The sequence below is a fragment of the Lipotes vexillifer genome, unplaced genomic scaffold (genome assembly GCF_000442215.2).
Source record: "Lipotes vexillifer unplaced genomic scaffold, Lipotes_vexillifer_v1.1 scaffold802, whole genome shotgun sequence".
In the NCBI taxonomy this organism is placed as follows: Eukaryota; Metazoa; Chordata; class Mammalia; order Artiodactyla; family Lipotidae; genus Lipotes; species Lipotes vexillifer.
This window is the reverse complement of record NW_006790237.1, coordinates 748,685-763,110: the sequence shown is the minus strand read 5'-3', so window position 1 is coordinate 763,110 and position 14,426 is coordinate 748,685. Positions and strand designations below refer to the sequence as shown.

The following is a 14,426-nucleotide window of genomic DNA, read 5'->3' as shown; positions in this document are numbered from 1 at the left end:
TGCGGTACGTGGGCCTCTCACTGTTGTGGCCTCTCCTGTTGCGGAGCATAGGCTCCGGACGTGCAGGCTCAGCAGCCATGGCTCACGGGCCCAGCCGCTCCGCGGCATGTGGGATCTTCCCGGACCGGGGCACGAACCTGCGTCCCCTGCATCGGCAGGCGGACTCTCAACCACTGCGCCACCAGGGAAGCCCCCCTACCACCTCAGTTTCTTCATCTGTAAAATGGACTTAACAGCATCAACTTGCAGCCAATAGATATTTACTCAGCACCTCCCGAGCCACAGAAATTAACCCGAGAGACCAAAGTCCCCTGCCTTTGAAAATTTGGGTTCTGGGACTAAATGCAACTGCCCAGGGAAAGCCCTGGGAGTAGCATGTCCTCCACTCGCTCATCTGACCCCTGGGCAGACACAGCCGCTGACCTTGCGTTTCCGGCACACCAGGCTGGCGGCCGTGATGAGCTGGATGGCGTAGCGCAGCGAGGTCTCCAGCCCAATGCGGGTCAGCACTGTGTAGGCGTCCTCACTCATCTCCACATCTTCCTCCTCACACCTGTGGGCAGGGGGCGTAGGTGGCATTCAGCCAGGGTCGTGGCGCTGCTGGACCTCCCGGGGTACACGTGGAGTCCACGTCCTCAGAAGCACAGAAGAGCCACCGAGGCACAGGCTGGGCCCAAACCTTGGGCCTCCTGAGCCTCTCCCTTCCAGGGGTCTTTCCACAAGGTCAGTCACCAGCACAACCCCTCTCTTCTCCAAAGAGCACCCCCCCATCATAGGCCACTGCTTGGATACCCAGCCCAGTCCTGCTTCTGGCAGGCCCAGTGACCTCCCCCTCAGAACTCAGTGTTGCCACGTGTCAAACAGGGTGGACACCAGCCCTGCCTCTCAGGCCTGCAGCCTGGTCCTGCCCAGGAAGGCCAGGGGTGCCCCCGCCCCCCGCACCGGATGCGGAGGATCTGCTTTGTGTCTTTTTCGCTGTAGGGAGAGGTCGAGACGATAAGCAGGCGGTCCAGCAGGTCAATGGGGATGCCGTGGGGGCTCTGGTAGCTAGTGCCCCGGATCCTGGGGAGGAGGGGGAAGGGAGGCTGTCAGGGTGATGCTCTTAGAACCTGGCTCTCCATTCCTTCTACTCAGAACACCCCACCTCTACCAACCCCCTTAGCCACAGCCCGCTCACTGGACCAAATACCGGTTAGCCTTCAGCTCCGGGCTGGTGTCACTGCCTGACGGCGCAGCCACCCCCTGACTGCATCAATCCCCCTGGAGCTGAGCTGGTTTTAGCTAGGTATCTGTGTCCGGGATTACTGGATCAAGGTCCCACTCCTCTGCCTGACACAGAGCTCCACAAGGGAAGCAGCTGTGCCGGTCCTGTCCCCGGCTGCACCTGGCCCAGCACGAGGCCTGGCACGTGGTGCTAGGAAACAGCAGATTCCCATTATTCATGGTAGCTGCATTCTACAAAGTGGAGGCGAATGCTCAATTAGCAAATACAGGGTTAGGCTCTTGTGAGCCTCTGGTCACAATTTTTGGCAACCAACCAATACATAGCCCGGTTTCAGGTTAAAGACACCTTATTCAATATATATTATTGACTTATTCATGAACTCATAGCCAATAGCACTTGAACTCGTGCCTGAAGGAAGCTCATCTAACACATGTGTTTTCTCCGTATGGCACATCCCTGTCTTCTTGCGCTTAGCGACACTGGACAGCTGGGGGCCATTTTAAACAGCAAAATTACCAGGGACAAAAAGCATACAATGTGACAAATGTGGCACTAAACAGATCAGTAAAAGAACACTTATTTACAGCACATGAACTGAAACTAGGAGGCAAAGCGCTGCCTGCTTTGACCCTCGCCTGGATTGTCTGCCATGGGCGATTCAATTTTTTCCTGCTCTGCACACGTCTGTGAATGACTGCCGAAGTGTGATGGACACCAGTTTGGGAGCTACAAATCAACTGTAGCGAGTAAGCAGATCCACGAATACGGAATCTGCAGAGGAGTGACTGCGTTTGCTGCCCCTCACAGGAGACACCCCTGTTCCCACAGCCTGAACTGCAGCTGCTCCAAACATGCTCTCAGCTGATCTCGTCCAACCCTGTCATCTGGATACCAAATTCTGGCCCCGCCACCTTCTACGTGTGACCTTGGGCAAGTTACCAGGCCTTGCTGTCCCCATCTTTAAAATGGGGCTGAAGGAATTCCCTGGTGGTCCGGGTGGTTAGGACTCCGCGCTTTCATTGCAGGGGGCACGGGTTTGATCCTTGATTGGGGAACTAAGATCCTGCAAGCTGTGATGCATTGCCAAAAAAATAATAAAAAAAAATAAAGCAGGGCTGAGACAATATTACCTCCCGAGCTTCTTTTGAGGGGGCCAAGCAGTTCATCCTGGAAAAGGGCCAAGCACAGAGCCAAGGACAACCTGCCTGCTGCCCCTGGAAGCCATGCCCCTGTCTTCCCTGCACTACAGCTGGCACATGGCTGCTGCCCTGGAGGTGCTGGTCCCTGGGCTACCGTGCAGCCAGGTGCTGCCACACACCTGAGCAGCCCTGGGTAATGGGTCCAGGTGGCCATGCTGGGTGCAGCCTTTGGGCCCCAGCTTCTTTCAAGCTCTCTGCCCTCCACTTCCTTCTCCCTTCCTGTGGACTCTTGAAATGTAGATGAGGTGGGGAAGAGCCAGCAGGGAGGACATGGCACAGCAACACCCTAGGGCAGAGGTTCCCAAGCGTTATGGTGCCTGGTACCCTTCATGTCTCAGGAATTTTTCCATGGTATCCTTAGGTCAAGAGAAATACTAAGCTTCGTTCCCTTTATTTCTATTAAGCAGTTAGGTGTAAGCAACTTAATTGTAGTAGTTTCTGCAGCGTCCAAAACATGTCACTGTGCATCCCTTAAAACCTTAAAACATCCCACAGGGGCTTTCCTGGTGGCGCAGTGGTTAAGAATCTGCCTGCCAATGCAGGGGACATGGGTTCGAGCCCTGGTCTTGGAATATCCCACATGCCGCAGAGCAACTAAGCCCATGCACCACAACTACTGAGCCTGCGTTCTACAGCCTGGCTCCACAACTACTGAGCCTGCAGGCCTAGAGCCCACGCTCTGCAACAAGTGAAGCCACCATAATGAAAAGCCCACGCACGGCAACTAAGAGTTGTTCCCGTTTGCCGCAATTAGAGAAAGCCTGCGCACAGCAACGAAGACCCAGTGCAGCCAAAAATTTTTAAAAAAACAAAAACCAAAAAAACATTCCACAGCACTCCTGTGTTCTCTGCAGTACCCTGGGGTGCCTTGGCACACAGTTTGGGAACTGGAGCCTTAAGGGCTACGGGAACAAGAAAACAGAAAGAACATGGTACCTGGACTTCCTTGTGGAGCACAGTTGCCCACCAGCCCTGACCAGCCACCTACTTTAGTTTGAGGGGAAAGTACACTGTCTTGTCTGGGCCACAAAGCTTGGGGATAGCCAAGTCCACCGCTCCCTAACGAGGTGCTCACCAAACGTGCCCTGCTCACCCAGTGACCGTTCCCACCACCCAGAGGTCCCCATTCTCCCCAGGGGCCGCTGAGGGGCTGGCAGTGGCTCACCGGGTGATGCCGCGGTTGGTGGCCATGATGAGGACAGGCGCCATGTCACTCTCCAGGGCCCGGTTGAGGAAGGAGAAGCTCTCAATGTCCAGCATGTGGACCTCGTCGATAAACAGCACCTGGGGGCCAGGGGGGTGGATGTCAAACCCACCTCCTGTGCCCCCTCTTCTCCCCCACCGCAACGCCACCTGCCCTGGCCCCATCCCGGTACTCACGCCGGGGATGATCTCCGCCTTGCCCTCCTCCCGCCACTCGGCCACCTTGGCATTGATCTGCTCTCGGACTTCTGACTTGATCTCCCCTGTGTCACCTGTGGGAGGCGCGGTGTCAGAGACAAGACAGGGATCTAGGGCCGGAGGGTGGACCAAGATGCAGAAGGATGGGACGCCGGGGACAGAGGGAAGAGAGACCAAGCCCTGGAGTGGCAGCACGACGGGAGGGCCAGGGAGTCGGAGATGTCCCAGAGAGGCAACACAGGGGGAAAGACGAACCACACTACAGATGGAGAAAAACAGGAGTCGGCGAACAGGGATGGGGGCAGAGGGGAAAAGCCATCGTCACGGGGGGGCCGTACTGGTGGATGGGAGAGGGAGAGGGGAGCTGCCAGGCCCCCCGGGGCGGGGGGAGACGACGGCTGGGCCTCACCTGAGAAGAGGGCCAGGAAGCCCTGGGTGCGGGAGTTGATGACGTCAATCTCATGCAGGGACACCGTGTGCACCACCTCCTTGCGTTTCTGGAGCTCCCCGTCTGGGCACTGCACGAACTTCGTCTATGGGGCCGGGGTGGGGTTCGGTGTGGACAAGGGCAGAAAAGAGCATGAAGTGGGGGCCCGAGGGGCCATCTGGGGAAGACTGGGGCTCCCTGGAATGGAACTAAGAATCCAGATGGGGGTCACCCAGAAACCCCAGGCCCAAGGGGTAGTCAAGACCATGGCAGTCAACAGCACTGAAGGATATGGGGGTTCCTGGAGGACCCCGGAAATCATGAGCCAAGTGCCAAGCTAAGGGGCCCCAGCTGTCCTAGAGGGTACAGGGAAGAACCAGGAGTACCAGGGACATGGGGTTGGGGTGACAGGAGGATCCAGACCCTGTGGGCCCTGGGGTGATGGAGGAGAGAAAAACATCCTGGTGCCTGACCGACGGGACCTGGAGCCCTGGCCCACCTGGGAGCCCATGGCGTCATAGTCTCGAGCGCGTGTGAACGAGCGTCCCAGCTTGGAGATCTTGCCCGTGGCCTTGTCAATGGTGATCACATCCCTGCAGGGGATGAAGGGTGGGGGTGAGGAAAGGAAGGGCCAGAGCTCCCCTACCCTGACCACCTGGTGCGGCCCCCACTGCTCACCCAGCCTGGACCTTGTCCTTGGTCAGGGACTCGATCATCTTAGTGCCCAGGTCATATATGGTCTCCATCTCTGTGGTCTTGAGGGTCAGCTTGCCCACCTTGGAGCCCTGATGGGTGACATGCCAGGCAAGGGGCTCAGAGACGGGCCCAATGTCTCCCTAACACAGCTTCAGAACAAGCATGACATGGGGCAGCTTTGGGGGCTTGACGAAGATATCCATTGTCACAACTGTGGTGACAGCTTCCTGGGTGCATGTGTGTCAAAGCCTAACATCCTGTAAACCTTCAAGGGTGTGGCTTATTGGCTGTCAATTGCACATTAATAAAGCTATTATTAAAAATCCAGTAAAGAGGGCTTCCCCGGTGGCGCAGTGGTTGAGAGTCCGCCTGCCGATGCAGGGGACACGGGTTCGTGCCCCGGTCCAGGAAGATCCCACATTCCGCGGAGTGGCTGGGCCCGTGAGCCATGGCCGCTGAGCCTGCACACCCGGAGCCTGTGCTCCGCAACGGGAGAGGCCACAACGGTGAGAGGCCCGCATACCGCAAAAAAAAAGAAAAAAAAAAAATCCAGTAAAGAAACAAACAAAAACCTAAAAGACAAAATCTGTAAAAACAACAGGGACCTAAGGTCTCACAGAATGGCCAAAGGGGTCCCACTGTAACACTCCTTTTCTATACAAATGAAAGGCGGTTTTTGTTGATCTCAAACCCAGAAGAACTCAGCTAAACACAACTAAGAAAACAAAAAATGCCACGCCCCTCCCCACAAGATAAGCTAAGAAAACAAAATGCCACGCCCTTCCTCACAAGATGAACAGTCACCAAGTCTGGGCTTTCCCCAGCATATTGGAGTCTCTCCTGTTTCCTGGAATTGTTTCCACAGTGAGGTGCTCCCTTTGTAGGGACAGGTGGCAGCATAAAAGTACTGGGATTGGGGAGGGAGTTAAAGGGAGTTTTGGTTGTTCATTTTTAAAGGGAGGATGTATCCACGGATTTCTTCTGTAATCAAAATCTAATTTAAAGAACTATCTGGGGGAATAGCTTTCCCTATTTTTAAAGATTCTCCTACCATGTTTTTAAAATTCAGAATTTAATTGCAATGGATGAGACTAATTTAGGAGGCTGTTTACAGGTGTTAAAAGTGCAAGTTGACCTCCACCCTCCAGCCCTGAGGGTAGCCTAGACTCACCGTCCCTGTTGCTGGCCGATCAATCTGGATCTCCACCACCTCCCCTTCAATAATCTCGGTTTCCTCCCTGGGCAGAGAACAGATCTAAGGAGAGAGCCCGAGGCCTGGGCCCTCAGGAATTGCCAACTCCCGTGAGCCCTTGGGTGCAGGATGAGCTGGCCAGGGCTCCGGGGGTGGGGGCGGTGCGGAACACACATCCCAAGGCCGCTGGGACCTGGCATCACCCCCTGCTTACTTGATGCGCACACCGATGGAGCGCCGGAAGGCCTGTGTCAGTGCCTCTGTTTTGCTCATCTCCAGGGAGAAGATCTCACTGCCGGCGATGGCTGTGAACGGGGTGTCAGGGCCCAGGGCCTGTGCCATGCCTGGGAAGGAGGGGAGGCAGCCTGGGTAGGTGGGGGCAGCCCTGGCACCAGGTCCCCAACACCCGCTCTGTGGCAAACCAGCTCCTCTTCCTCCTCAGGCAGGAGAGCAGGAGAGAGGGGCAGGGTGCTGAGGGGCAGACAAGGAGATGCAGAGAAGGCAGGGGACGGAGGGCCGCATGGGGAGGCCCTGGATCAGAACCCTGCGCTGCCCAGAGGGCAAACCTTATGACTCTATAATCTTGCCAAGCCTTCCTCCTAACCTCTAAGAGCTGTTGAGCCTCAGGGCTTGGGGGTGATGAGCAGGGGTAGAGGCAAGGGGCTGAAATTGAAGGTAAGAGAGTCAGACTGCATAGGTTCGAATCCTGGCTCCAGGGCTTAGCACCGGGTGACCTTGAGAAGTCTGCTCCCCAAGCTGGTTTGCCCCTCTGTGTAATGGGACCGATAACATGACAAGCACTGGCACGGGATGGCACCCTGCATAGGAGCGATTACGAGGGCAGGCAGGGATACACTGGTGCTCAACCACGACTCCGTCACATGGTCTGGAACCAGCACAGGGATGGGCCTCCTCTATGGCTTGGGGCCTGGAGCTGGCTGGTAGACAGCGGGGCCATTCCGGCCATCACTCCAAGTGCTGAGCCCCTCTGCCAGCTCCCCTTCCTGAGGGCTCTGCCCAGCTCTGAGCCAAGTCTCCCAGACAGGAAGTCACCGAACCCTCCTGACCAGTGTGAGCCGGGAACTCTCCTTGGTTCCCTTTACAGATGTGTGTCACACTCTGTGCCTGGGTGTCCTGCTCCCTACCGTCTGTCCAGGAGACTCCCAGACATCCTACAAGTCTTAGTTCAGGCTCTGACTCACCTGGGAAGTCTCTAGCGACAACCGCCACCCCGTTTTCTCTCCCCACCACCCCTCAACGGAGGTAGAAGCCTCCTCTGTTCATCAACCTGGACGGAACCGTGTCCACGAACACCTCTCCCAGGCCGGAAGCTTCTTAAAGTCAGGACTTTGGTCTTAATCATCTTAGTGTCTGCAGTGTCTGGTCCAGGGCCTGGGACACCAGGGTACCCGAATGAGTACTACTTTATCTTAACTGCACACCTAGCTGTTATCTTGATTCTCACTGCCTGGCCCCACAGTCAAGGTACAAAGGTGGGAATGAGTGGGAAGAGAGGAGAGTCCAGGAAAGCTTCTATGAGGAAAAGATGCCTGGGTAGGGTTCTGAAGGATGAATAGGAGCTCAACAAGGATGAGGGACAGTTGTGAGTAAAAAGATCTTAAATCACTAATGCATTGCAAAAGAGACTGCTGGCTGTCTCTGCAATGCCCATCTTTCCCATCTTCCTTCATTCCAGAACCCCCATTTTATTAGGGTAGCAGTGATCCCAATTAAAATATTAAAATAAGTTTTAATGTCTCACTCTTTTGTGCAGCAGAATGTAGCCATTAAGTTCTAGTCAATAAAATATAAGCAAGAGTGTGTGGGAGTCCCAAGACAGCTGCACCTCTAGGAGGTGCACCCTCATTGCAATTCCTTTCTCCTTCTTCCCATATGGAGTATGGGTGGGATGGCTGGAGCGTAGGCCATCTTGCAACATGAGGTGACCCTGACATGGAAGCAAGTGATGTGGAGGCAGGAAGGTAGGAGCCTTCACTGTTCAACAAGGCTGAATTGGCCTACATTCAGATTATTCTATGGGAGAGAATAAACCCATAGTGTTTAAGGCACTGCCATTTTGAGCAATCTGTTAGACGTGGCTGAACCTGACCCCGACTTACACGGGAGGGATCATCTGGCAAGGCCAGAAGAGATCCTGCCCTGAGAGGTGTCTTACCCATGGCGATGGCCGTCTTCCCAGTACCCGGCTGGCCAGCGATGAGGACTGCCCGGCCGGCGATCTTCCCTTCCCGGATCATCTCCAGCACCACGCCAGCTGCCCTCCGGGCCGCCAGCTGGCCCACCATGCCCTGGGAAGCCTGGGGGTGGGAGGTGACAGAGCACACAAGGTGACTTTCTCCTGGGCTACTACTGCATTTCTACTGACTCCAGGCTGATGAGATCAAACAGGACATGTTGGCTAGGACTTCAGAAAAAAGCCAAAAAAGCCTTTTCCACCCCCATGTTTTAAAGACCGATAAAACTGCACATGCGGCTGAATTTTATAAATACAGCGCAAACAAAGGTCTGGAAGATCATAACGCAGTCCCCATACTCCCCACAGCCCTGGGTCCCCTCTGCCCGAGGCCCCCATGGAGTAGCCTTCCCACCCGGCCCCCTAGGCTCTACCTGCCGTGGCTCCAAGGCATCGTCTAGCCCCAGCCCCCGGATATGGGAGTGAGCGCCTGTGTGTGGGGAAAGAACCAGAAGACACGGTTACCAGCCAGCTCCTGTCGATGTGTGGCCTGAGGGGCTTCCCCGCCGAGCCCTGGTTTCCTCCTCGGTTACAGGGGCACCTCGATTGCCCACCTCACTGGGAGGATGGCTGGACACGGTAAATGCTCAGTAAATAAGAGTGGCTCTTAGGCTACGTGGTGGCCTGAGTGACCTTCCAGGTTCTAATCTCATTCCATGTAACTCTGAGAACAAGAGTCTCAGCTATTATCACCCTGGATCGTGGCCAGGGCTCAATAATCACCCCCAGGCCCTCATTGTCATGGAGGCGGGGAGGAGTTCAGAGAGGTTAGGTCCCTTGCCCTAGACCACACGGCCAGTGAGAGGTGAAGACGCAGGATTCCAATGCTTTACACTAGACCAGGGCTGGGCAAACTACAGCCTGCGGGTGGGCACTTGTTTTTGTAAATAAAGTTTTATTGGCACACAGCTACATCCGTTCATTCACATACCATCTGGGGGTGCTCTCGTATTGCTGCAGCAGAATTGATTACTTTCAACAGAGAAGATTTACTACCTGGCACTTTAAGGAAAGATGTGTCAACCCCTGTGCTGGCCTGTAGGCACGCTGAGGGCAGGGACTGGGTGCAGCTAGAGTCTCCTGGGTCCTCAGCTCCCAGCAGGGCTGGCCCTTGATAGCTAAGTGCTTCACCTTATTGTATCTTATGTCAACTGAGGAGGTGAACTACTCTCCCACCGTTTTGCAGGTAAGTAAACTGAGGCACAGAGAGCAACTAGCCCCTCACTACGTGGCTCAGAAGTGGCACCCAGCAGCGTGCTTCCAGAACCCAGGTTCATAGCCAGGAGCCCTTTACTGCCTCTTCTGGAAGCTCTGAATGAACGAATGTGAACAAATAAGTGTAGTCTCCTCCTTGCAAGTAAGGCTCTTTGCAAAGGCTGCACCCTGCTGTTGCCACTACACCCCAACTTCTGGTCCCAGATGAGCTGGGACCAGGAGCTTGATTGCTCTGAGTCTTGGTCACCTCAGCTAAAAATGGGATGACAGTCACAAGAGGCACCTTGTGGGGCTACTGTAAGGATTCAAGGGATGCAAACTCATATTCAATGGCTATCTGTGGAGCGTCTGGTCTGCCAGGGCCTGTGCTGGGGACACTGCTAGGAAGGAGACAGACCAGGTCCCTGCCCTCAAAGAGATGATGCGTGTGCTTGGGGTTTGGGACAGTCAGTGCAGGGCCAACCCCACTCAGCACTCAGCAAATATCCACTTTCACGATTTCCAAGCAGGATGCTGGGGTATCAGGGAGACCCGGCAGGGAAGCCAAGCCAGCAGCAGTACTGCCTGGGGTTGAGGCCTGGCATGGTCCACCCCACCCCCGCCCCCAGCCATCTGACCTGCTCTGCAACTCAGGATCCTCCCTCCTTAGATAGGGGGGATGGGGGATGGTGGGATGGTGTGCAGGCCGACTCCCTCTTGGGGGTCCTGGGTAAGCTGGCTCTGTCAGGGGTACAGGGGGCAGGCAGGGGCCAGGTCCTATTCCTGACCCACGCTCACTCACCGATACGCTCAATCCTCGTCACGTCGCGGATCTCTGGGACCTTGGTTGTGGCTGTCTGGAGTTGGAGGAAGACGCATCAGTAAGAGCCTTTGCGGTCCCAGCTTTCAACAGCCCCTCCTCTGTCCCTCCTGCCCGCCTCCCACAAGACAGTCCTTTCCACTCCTCCCCACAGGCAGGCTGGCATCCCAAACACCAGATCCTCCTCAGCTGTCACCCACTAGGGCTGGTGGGTTGACCCCATTACGCTGTCAGTCCCAGGAAGCCAAGGACTGTGTCTGTCTCGTTCACAGCCCCGTCCCCATGGCCGGGCCCATGTTTGGTGCCCAGGAATTATTTGCTGAAGGAAGAAGTCCTCCCCGTTCCCCAGAGCTGCGAAGACAGATGCAGAGTGGGCATTAACTTGGACGTGTTCTGGCCCCCCTTGCGCCTCGCTGCCCCAGCTCTGTCACTAGGCCTTTGCATGTGCAGTTCCCTGGTCTGGCCTGCTCTCCCCACCCCCCTCACTGAATCAGATCAAGCGTCACTCATTAAGGGAGACTCGCCCTGACCTCAGCCCCTGCCCGGCTAGTTCTAGGGTCTCTAGATGTCCAGACAGAAGGAAGGGCCTCTTCTGGGAGTCTGATCTCACACTCAAAAGGTAGACTGTTGGATCAATGTTCTTGTCTCCAATGGATGTGAGTCCCATGAAGGGCACAGCCCACATCTCACTGGTCTCCCTTGGGGCTCAATGTTTGGAGTTTGAATGAATGATGACCTGAAGTGCTGAGCTCACTCAACAAGCAGGAACTGAGGTCTCCTGTGTCCCCAGCTTTCCAAAGAGCAAAGTCAGACATTATCCCTTCTCATGTCAGGGAGACAGATGAGTAAACACCGCCTGGGACAATCCAGAACTGAATGGAGATCCACTAAGATATTCATGGCAGTGTTATTTATAACCAAGAGGAGGAAAAAACCCAAAACATCCATCAACGGATAGATAAACAAAATATGGGGTAGCCATAAAACGGAATATTATTCAGCCATAAAAAGGGATGAAGGGACTTCCCTGGTGGCGCAGTGGTTAAGAATCGCCTGCCAATGCAGGAGACACGGGTTCGAGCCCTGGTCTGGGAAGATCCCACATGTCTCAGAGCAACTAAGCCTGTGCACCGCAACTACTGAGCCTGCGCTCTAGAGCCCGTGAGCCACAACTACTGAGCCCGCGTGCCACAACTACTGAAGCCCACGCGCCTAGAGCCCGTGCTCCGCAACAAGAGAAGCCACCGCAATGAGAAGCCCGCGCACCGCAACGGAGAGTAGCCCTCGCTCACTGCAACTAAAGAAAGCCCACGCACAGCAATGAAGACCCAACACAGCATACAATTCTTTAAAAAAAAAAAAAAAAAAAGACCCAAGAGTGCTAGCGCCATTTTGCAACCTTGTCTCCTATGAAACCACATATTATACAAGACTCATTCCTCTCTTGTATGTAGAGCTCTGACAAGTAAATCACTAAGGAAAAGGCCAGAAATCCAATGGGAAAAAAGTGGATAAGGGATTTAAACAGGAAATACTCTCGTTTAAGTATTTACAAGAGAGCAAATACAAGTATTTACCCTCCATGAAAGAAAGTCAAGTTAAAACTATATTGCGATATCATTTTCCATGACTCAATGAACAAAGATGAAAACATTTGATAATGTAGAATCATGGCAAGGGTTTGGGGGGGTTTCACATATACTGTTGATAGGAGGGTAAACTGGTACTCTCTATCTGTGGAGCAATTCGCAATATCTATCCAAATGAAAATTCACATACCTCATGACTGAGTCTCCATTATAAAAATTTATCTTACACCTATCTTTCCACTTGTAAAAGAAAGCACATTTATGAAGATATTATTGTAGAATTGTTTGTAAAAGAATAAAAAGTGGAAGCAGCCTGATTGTTCAAGAATTGGACTCTGGAAAATTTTTTAAAAAAAAAAAAAAAAAAAGACCCAAGCCAAAAATAAATAAATAAATTTACATAAATAAGTAAATAATATTATTTTAAATGGATGAAGTTCTGATCCACGCTACAACATGGATGAACCTTGAAAACATTGTGCTGAGTGAAAGAAGCCAGACACAAAAGATTACATGTTGTATGATTCCGTTTATATGAAATGTCTAGAATAGATAAATCTAGAGACATAAAGTAGATTAGAGGTTGCCTGGGGTGAATAAAGAAAGGGAGGCCTAAGAAGACAGCACGCTGACCCAGCTCCTTGACCACCTGCCCCCAACCCTCTTCCTCCTCACAGGTCTCCTAACCAGAATGAGAGGAGATGCAGGCATCCAACCCAAGGAAAACCCTCCTCTCTCTGGAACCAAGAGTTCAGACTTCCTGACCATGGCATGGTCACAAGCCTCCTCCCTTGCTGTTTGTGACCTCTCGCACTTACTCTTCCTGATAGGAGGTTGGTCACTGCCTCCAAACCCCTATCAGAAGATTGAGAACATACTCTCACCCACCCCTATACAGCCTATCAGACTCTACTCGAGACAAAAAATAGACATTGGTCCAGGAATCCCAACCCTCGGCAATCCCAACATAAACAGACCTGCCTCCTACAAAATCTTTCCTTTCACCATAAGCCTCTCCTACCACCCCGCTGCCTGCTGATCCCATGGAAACAAAACTGAGCTCCTACCATCCCCTCATACTCCCAATACTTCATGCACACCCATGCGAACTGGGTCTCAGGAGTGTGGCCACTGCCCTTTCCTCTTCCGCTTCCCCATCCACCCCCTTTGCCATAACAACAGAAACAGACTCACATGTCGCCCCTCAGGCACCAGTTAACTCTCATCCAGACCCTAGCCCCATCTTGACTGGGGTCACCATGGGAACCGAGGCATCTGGAAGCCACGTCCAACGCCCAAGCTAAGGCTACATCCCTTCTTCATTCAGATGTTTCTCAGAAAAGTACTAGGTGCCTGGCCCAGTGTACCTGGTCTCTCCTTTATGGAGTTCACATGCATACATTCAAGTGTTAACTTATTGAGCATCCACGTTGGGCATGCCCTGATGAAATGCTGGGAATATGAAAATGGCTAAAACAATCCCATGACAAGTTCCTAAGCCTCTGTGTCCCCGGCCCTTTCCGCTCTCTACTGACACCCTCTGGGTTCTCAACACTCTCTCTTTTGGCTCAAGACTCAATAAGCAACTCCACGATCTGAAGCGCATAGGGCAGGTCCCCGCCTGTGTTTCTCCCTTGTACTCAGGTCCTATTCACACCATCAACAACCCAAGACTGCTGGATGGCTTGGAGCCCAAGACACTACAACCCTCATCAGACTTTAAGGCAAAGGACTGGAGAGCAGTTGCGCCCAAAGGATTGGAAGTTGGAGTTCCTAGAAGATGATGGAGTCAGATTTGACCACTGAGACTGTAAATATTCACTTGAACCCAGGATGCCGGTATCCTAGTCCCTTCTTTTTTCCTCCCTCAGATCCTGAAGCCCGGGCCCCCAGCTCCCTCCTTCCTCAGAACCAGGAGTACAGGCCCCCAGCCTCCTCTCCGCTGAGATCCAAGAGTCCAGGCCCCCAGTCTCCTCTCCGCTAAGATCCAAAAGTCCCCGTCCAGCCCCCTCCTCCTTGAGACTCCTCAGCCCTCCGCACGCCGACACTCACCAAGGTTGCCATGATGCTCACCAACCGCCAATATCCTAGCGGAAACGGAAACGCGCTAGGAACGAGGCGTTCTGGCCCCTCTAGACTGCCAGGTCCTCCAAATATCTCGGTGGTTCTCCTGGTGAGGCGCGGCGTCACTTTTCAGGCCCCGCCCATCCAGGCTGCTCTAGAAGATGAGTTCCCAGAACTCCTGAGTCCATTCCCCACGCCTCGTGGCTCCTCCTCCTTTTACCCAGGCCTCCTTTCTAAGGCCGATTGCAAAATTCTTAACACTTCTTCGGGCAACCACACGTGCCCCACGCCTCCTTTCCTCCTTATCCACCGTCTTCCCTCCCCCGCCAATTTTGGGGCCTCTAGCTTCGGATTGACAGAGCTGA

General features: G+C 53.8%; 1 protein-coding gene across 2 annotated transcripts in view; it reads right to left on the bottom strand.

Annotated features, from left to right (window-relative positions):
* Positions 1-14,389, bottom strand: part of RUVBL2 (RuvB like AAA ATPase 2) — a 15,067-nt gene extending 678 nt beyond the window's left edge. The window contains exons 1-13 of one of the 2 annotated variants that reach the window (XM_007463336.1): positions 14,050-14,389; positions 10,391-10,445; positions 8,769-8,824; positions 8,317-8,458; positions 6,355-6,484; positions 6,120-6,186; positions 4,931-5,037; positions 4,752-4,845; positions 4,235-4,358; positions 3,805-3,899; positions 3,590-3,708; positions 943-1,062; positions 424-553 (exon numbers count right to left, since the gene is read on the bottom strand). In XM_007463336.1, the coding sequence (XP_007463398.1) occupies positions 424-553; positions 943-1,062; positions 3,590-3,708; positions 3,805-3,899; positions 4,235-4,358; positions 4,752-4,845; positions 4,931-5,037; positions 6,120-6,186; positions 6,355-6,484; positions 8,317-8,458; positions 8,769-8,824; positions 10,391-10,445; positions 14,050-14,061 (1,251 nt within the window). In that variant the 5' untranslated portion in view covers positions 14,062-14,389. Of the gene's footprint in view, positions 1-423; positions 554-942; positions 1,063-3,589; positions 3,709-3,804; positions 3,900-4,234; positions 4,359-4,751; positions 4,846-4,930; positions 5,038-6,119; positions 6,187-6,354; positions 6,485-8,316; positions 8,533-8,768; positions 8,825-10,390; positions 10,446-14,049 lie in introns of both variants that reach the window. The other variant, XM_007463337.1, reaches the window with a different exon arrangement.
* Between the last annotated feature and the right edge of the window lie 37 nt (positions 14,390-14,426).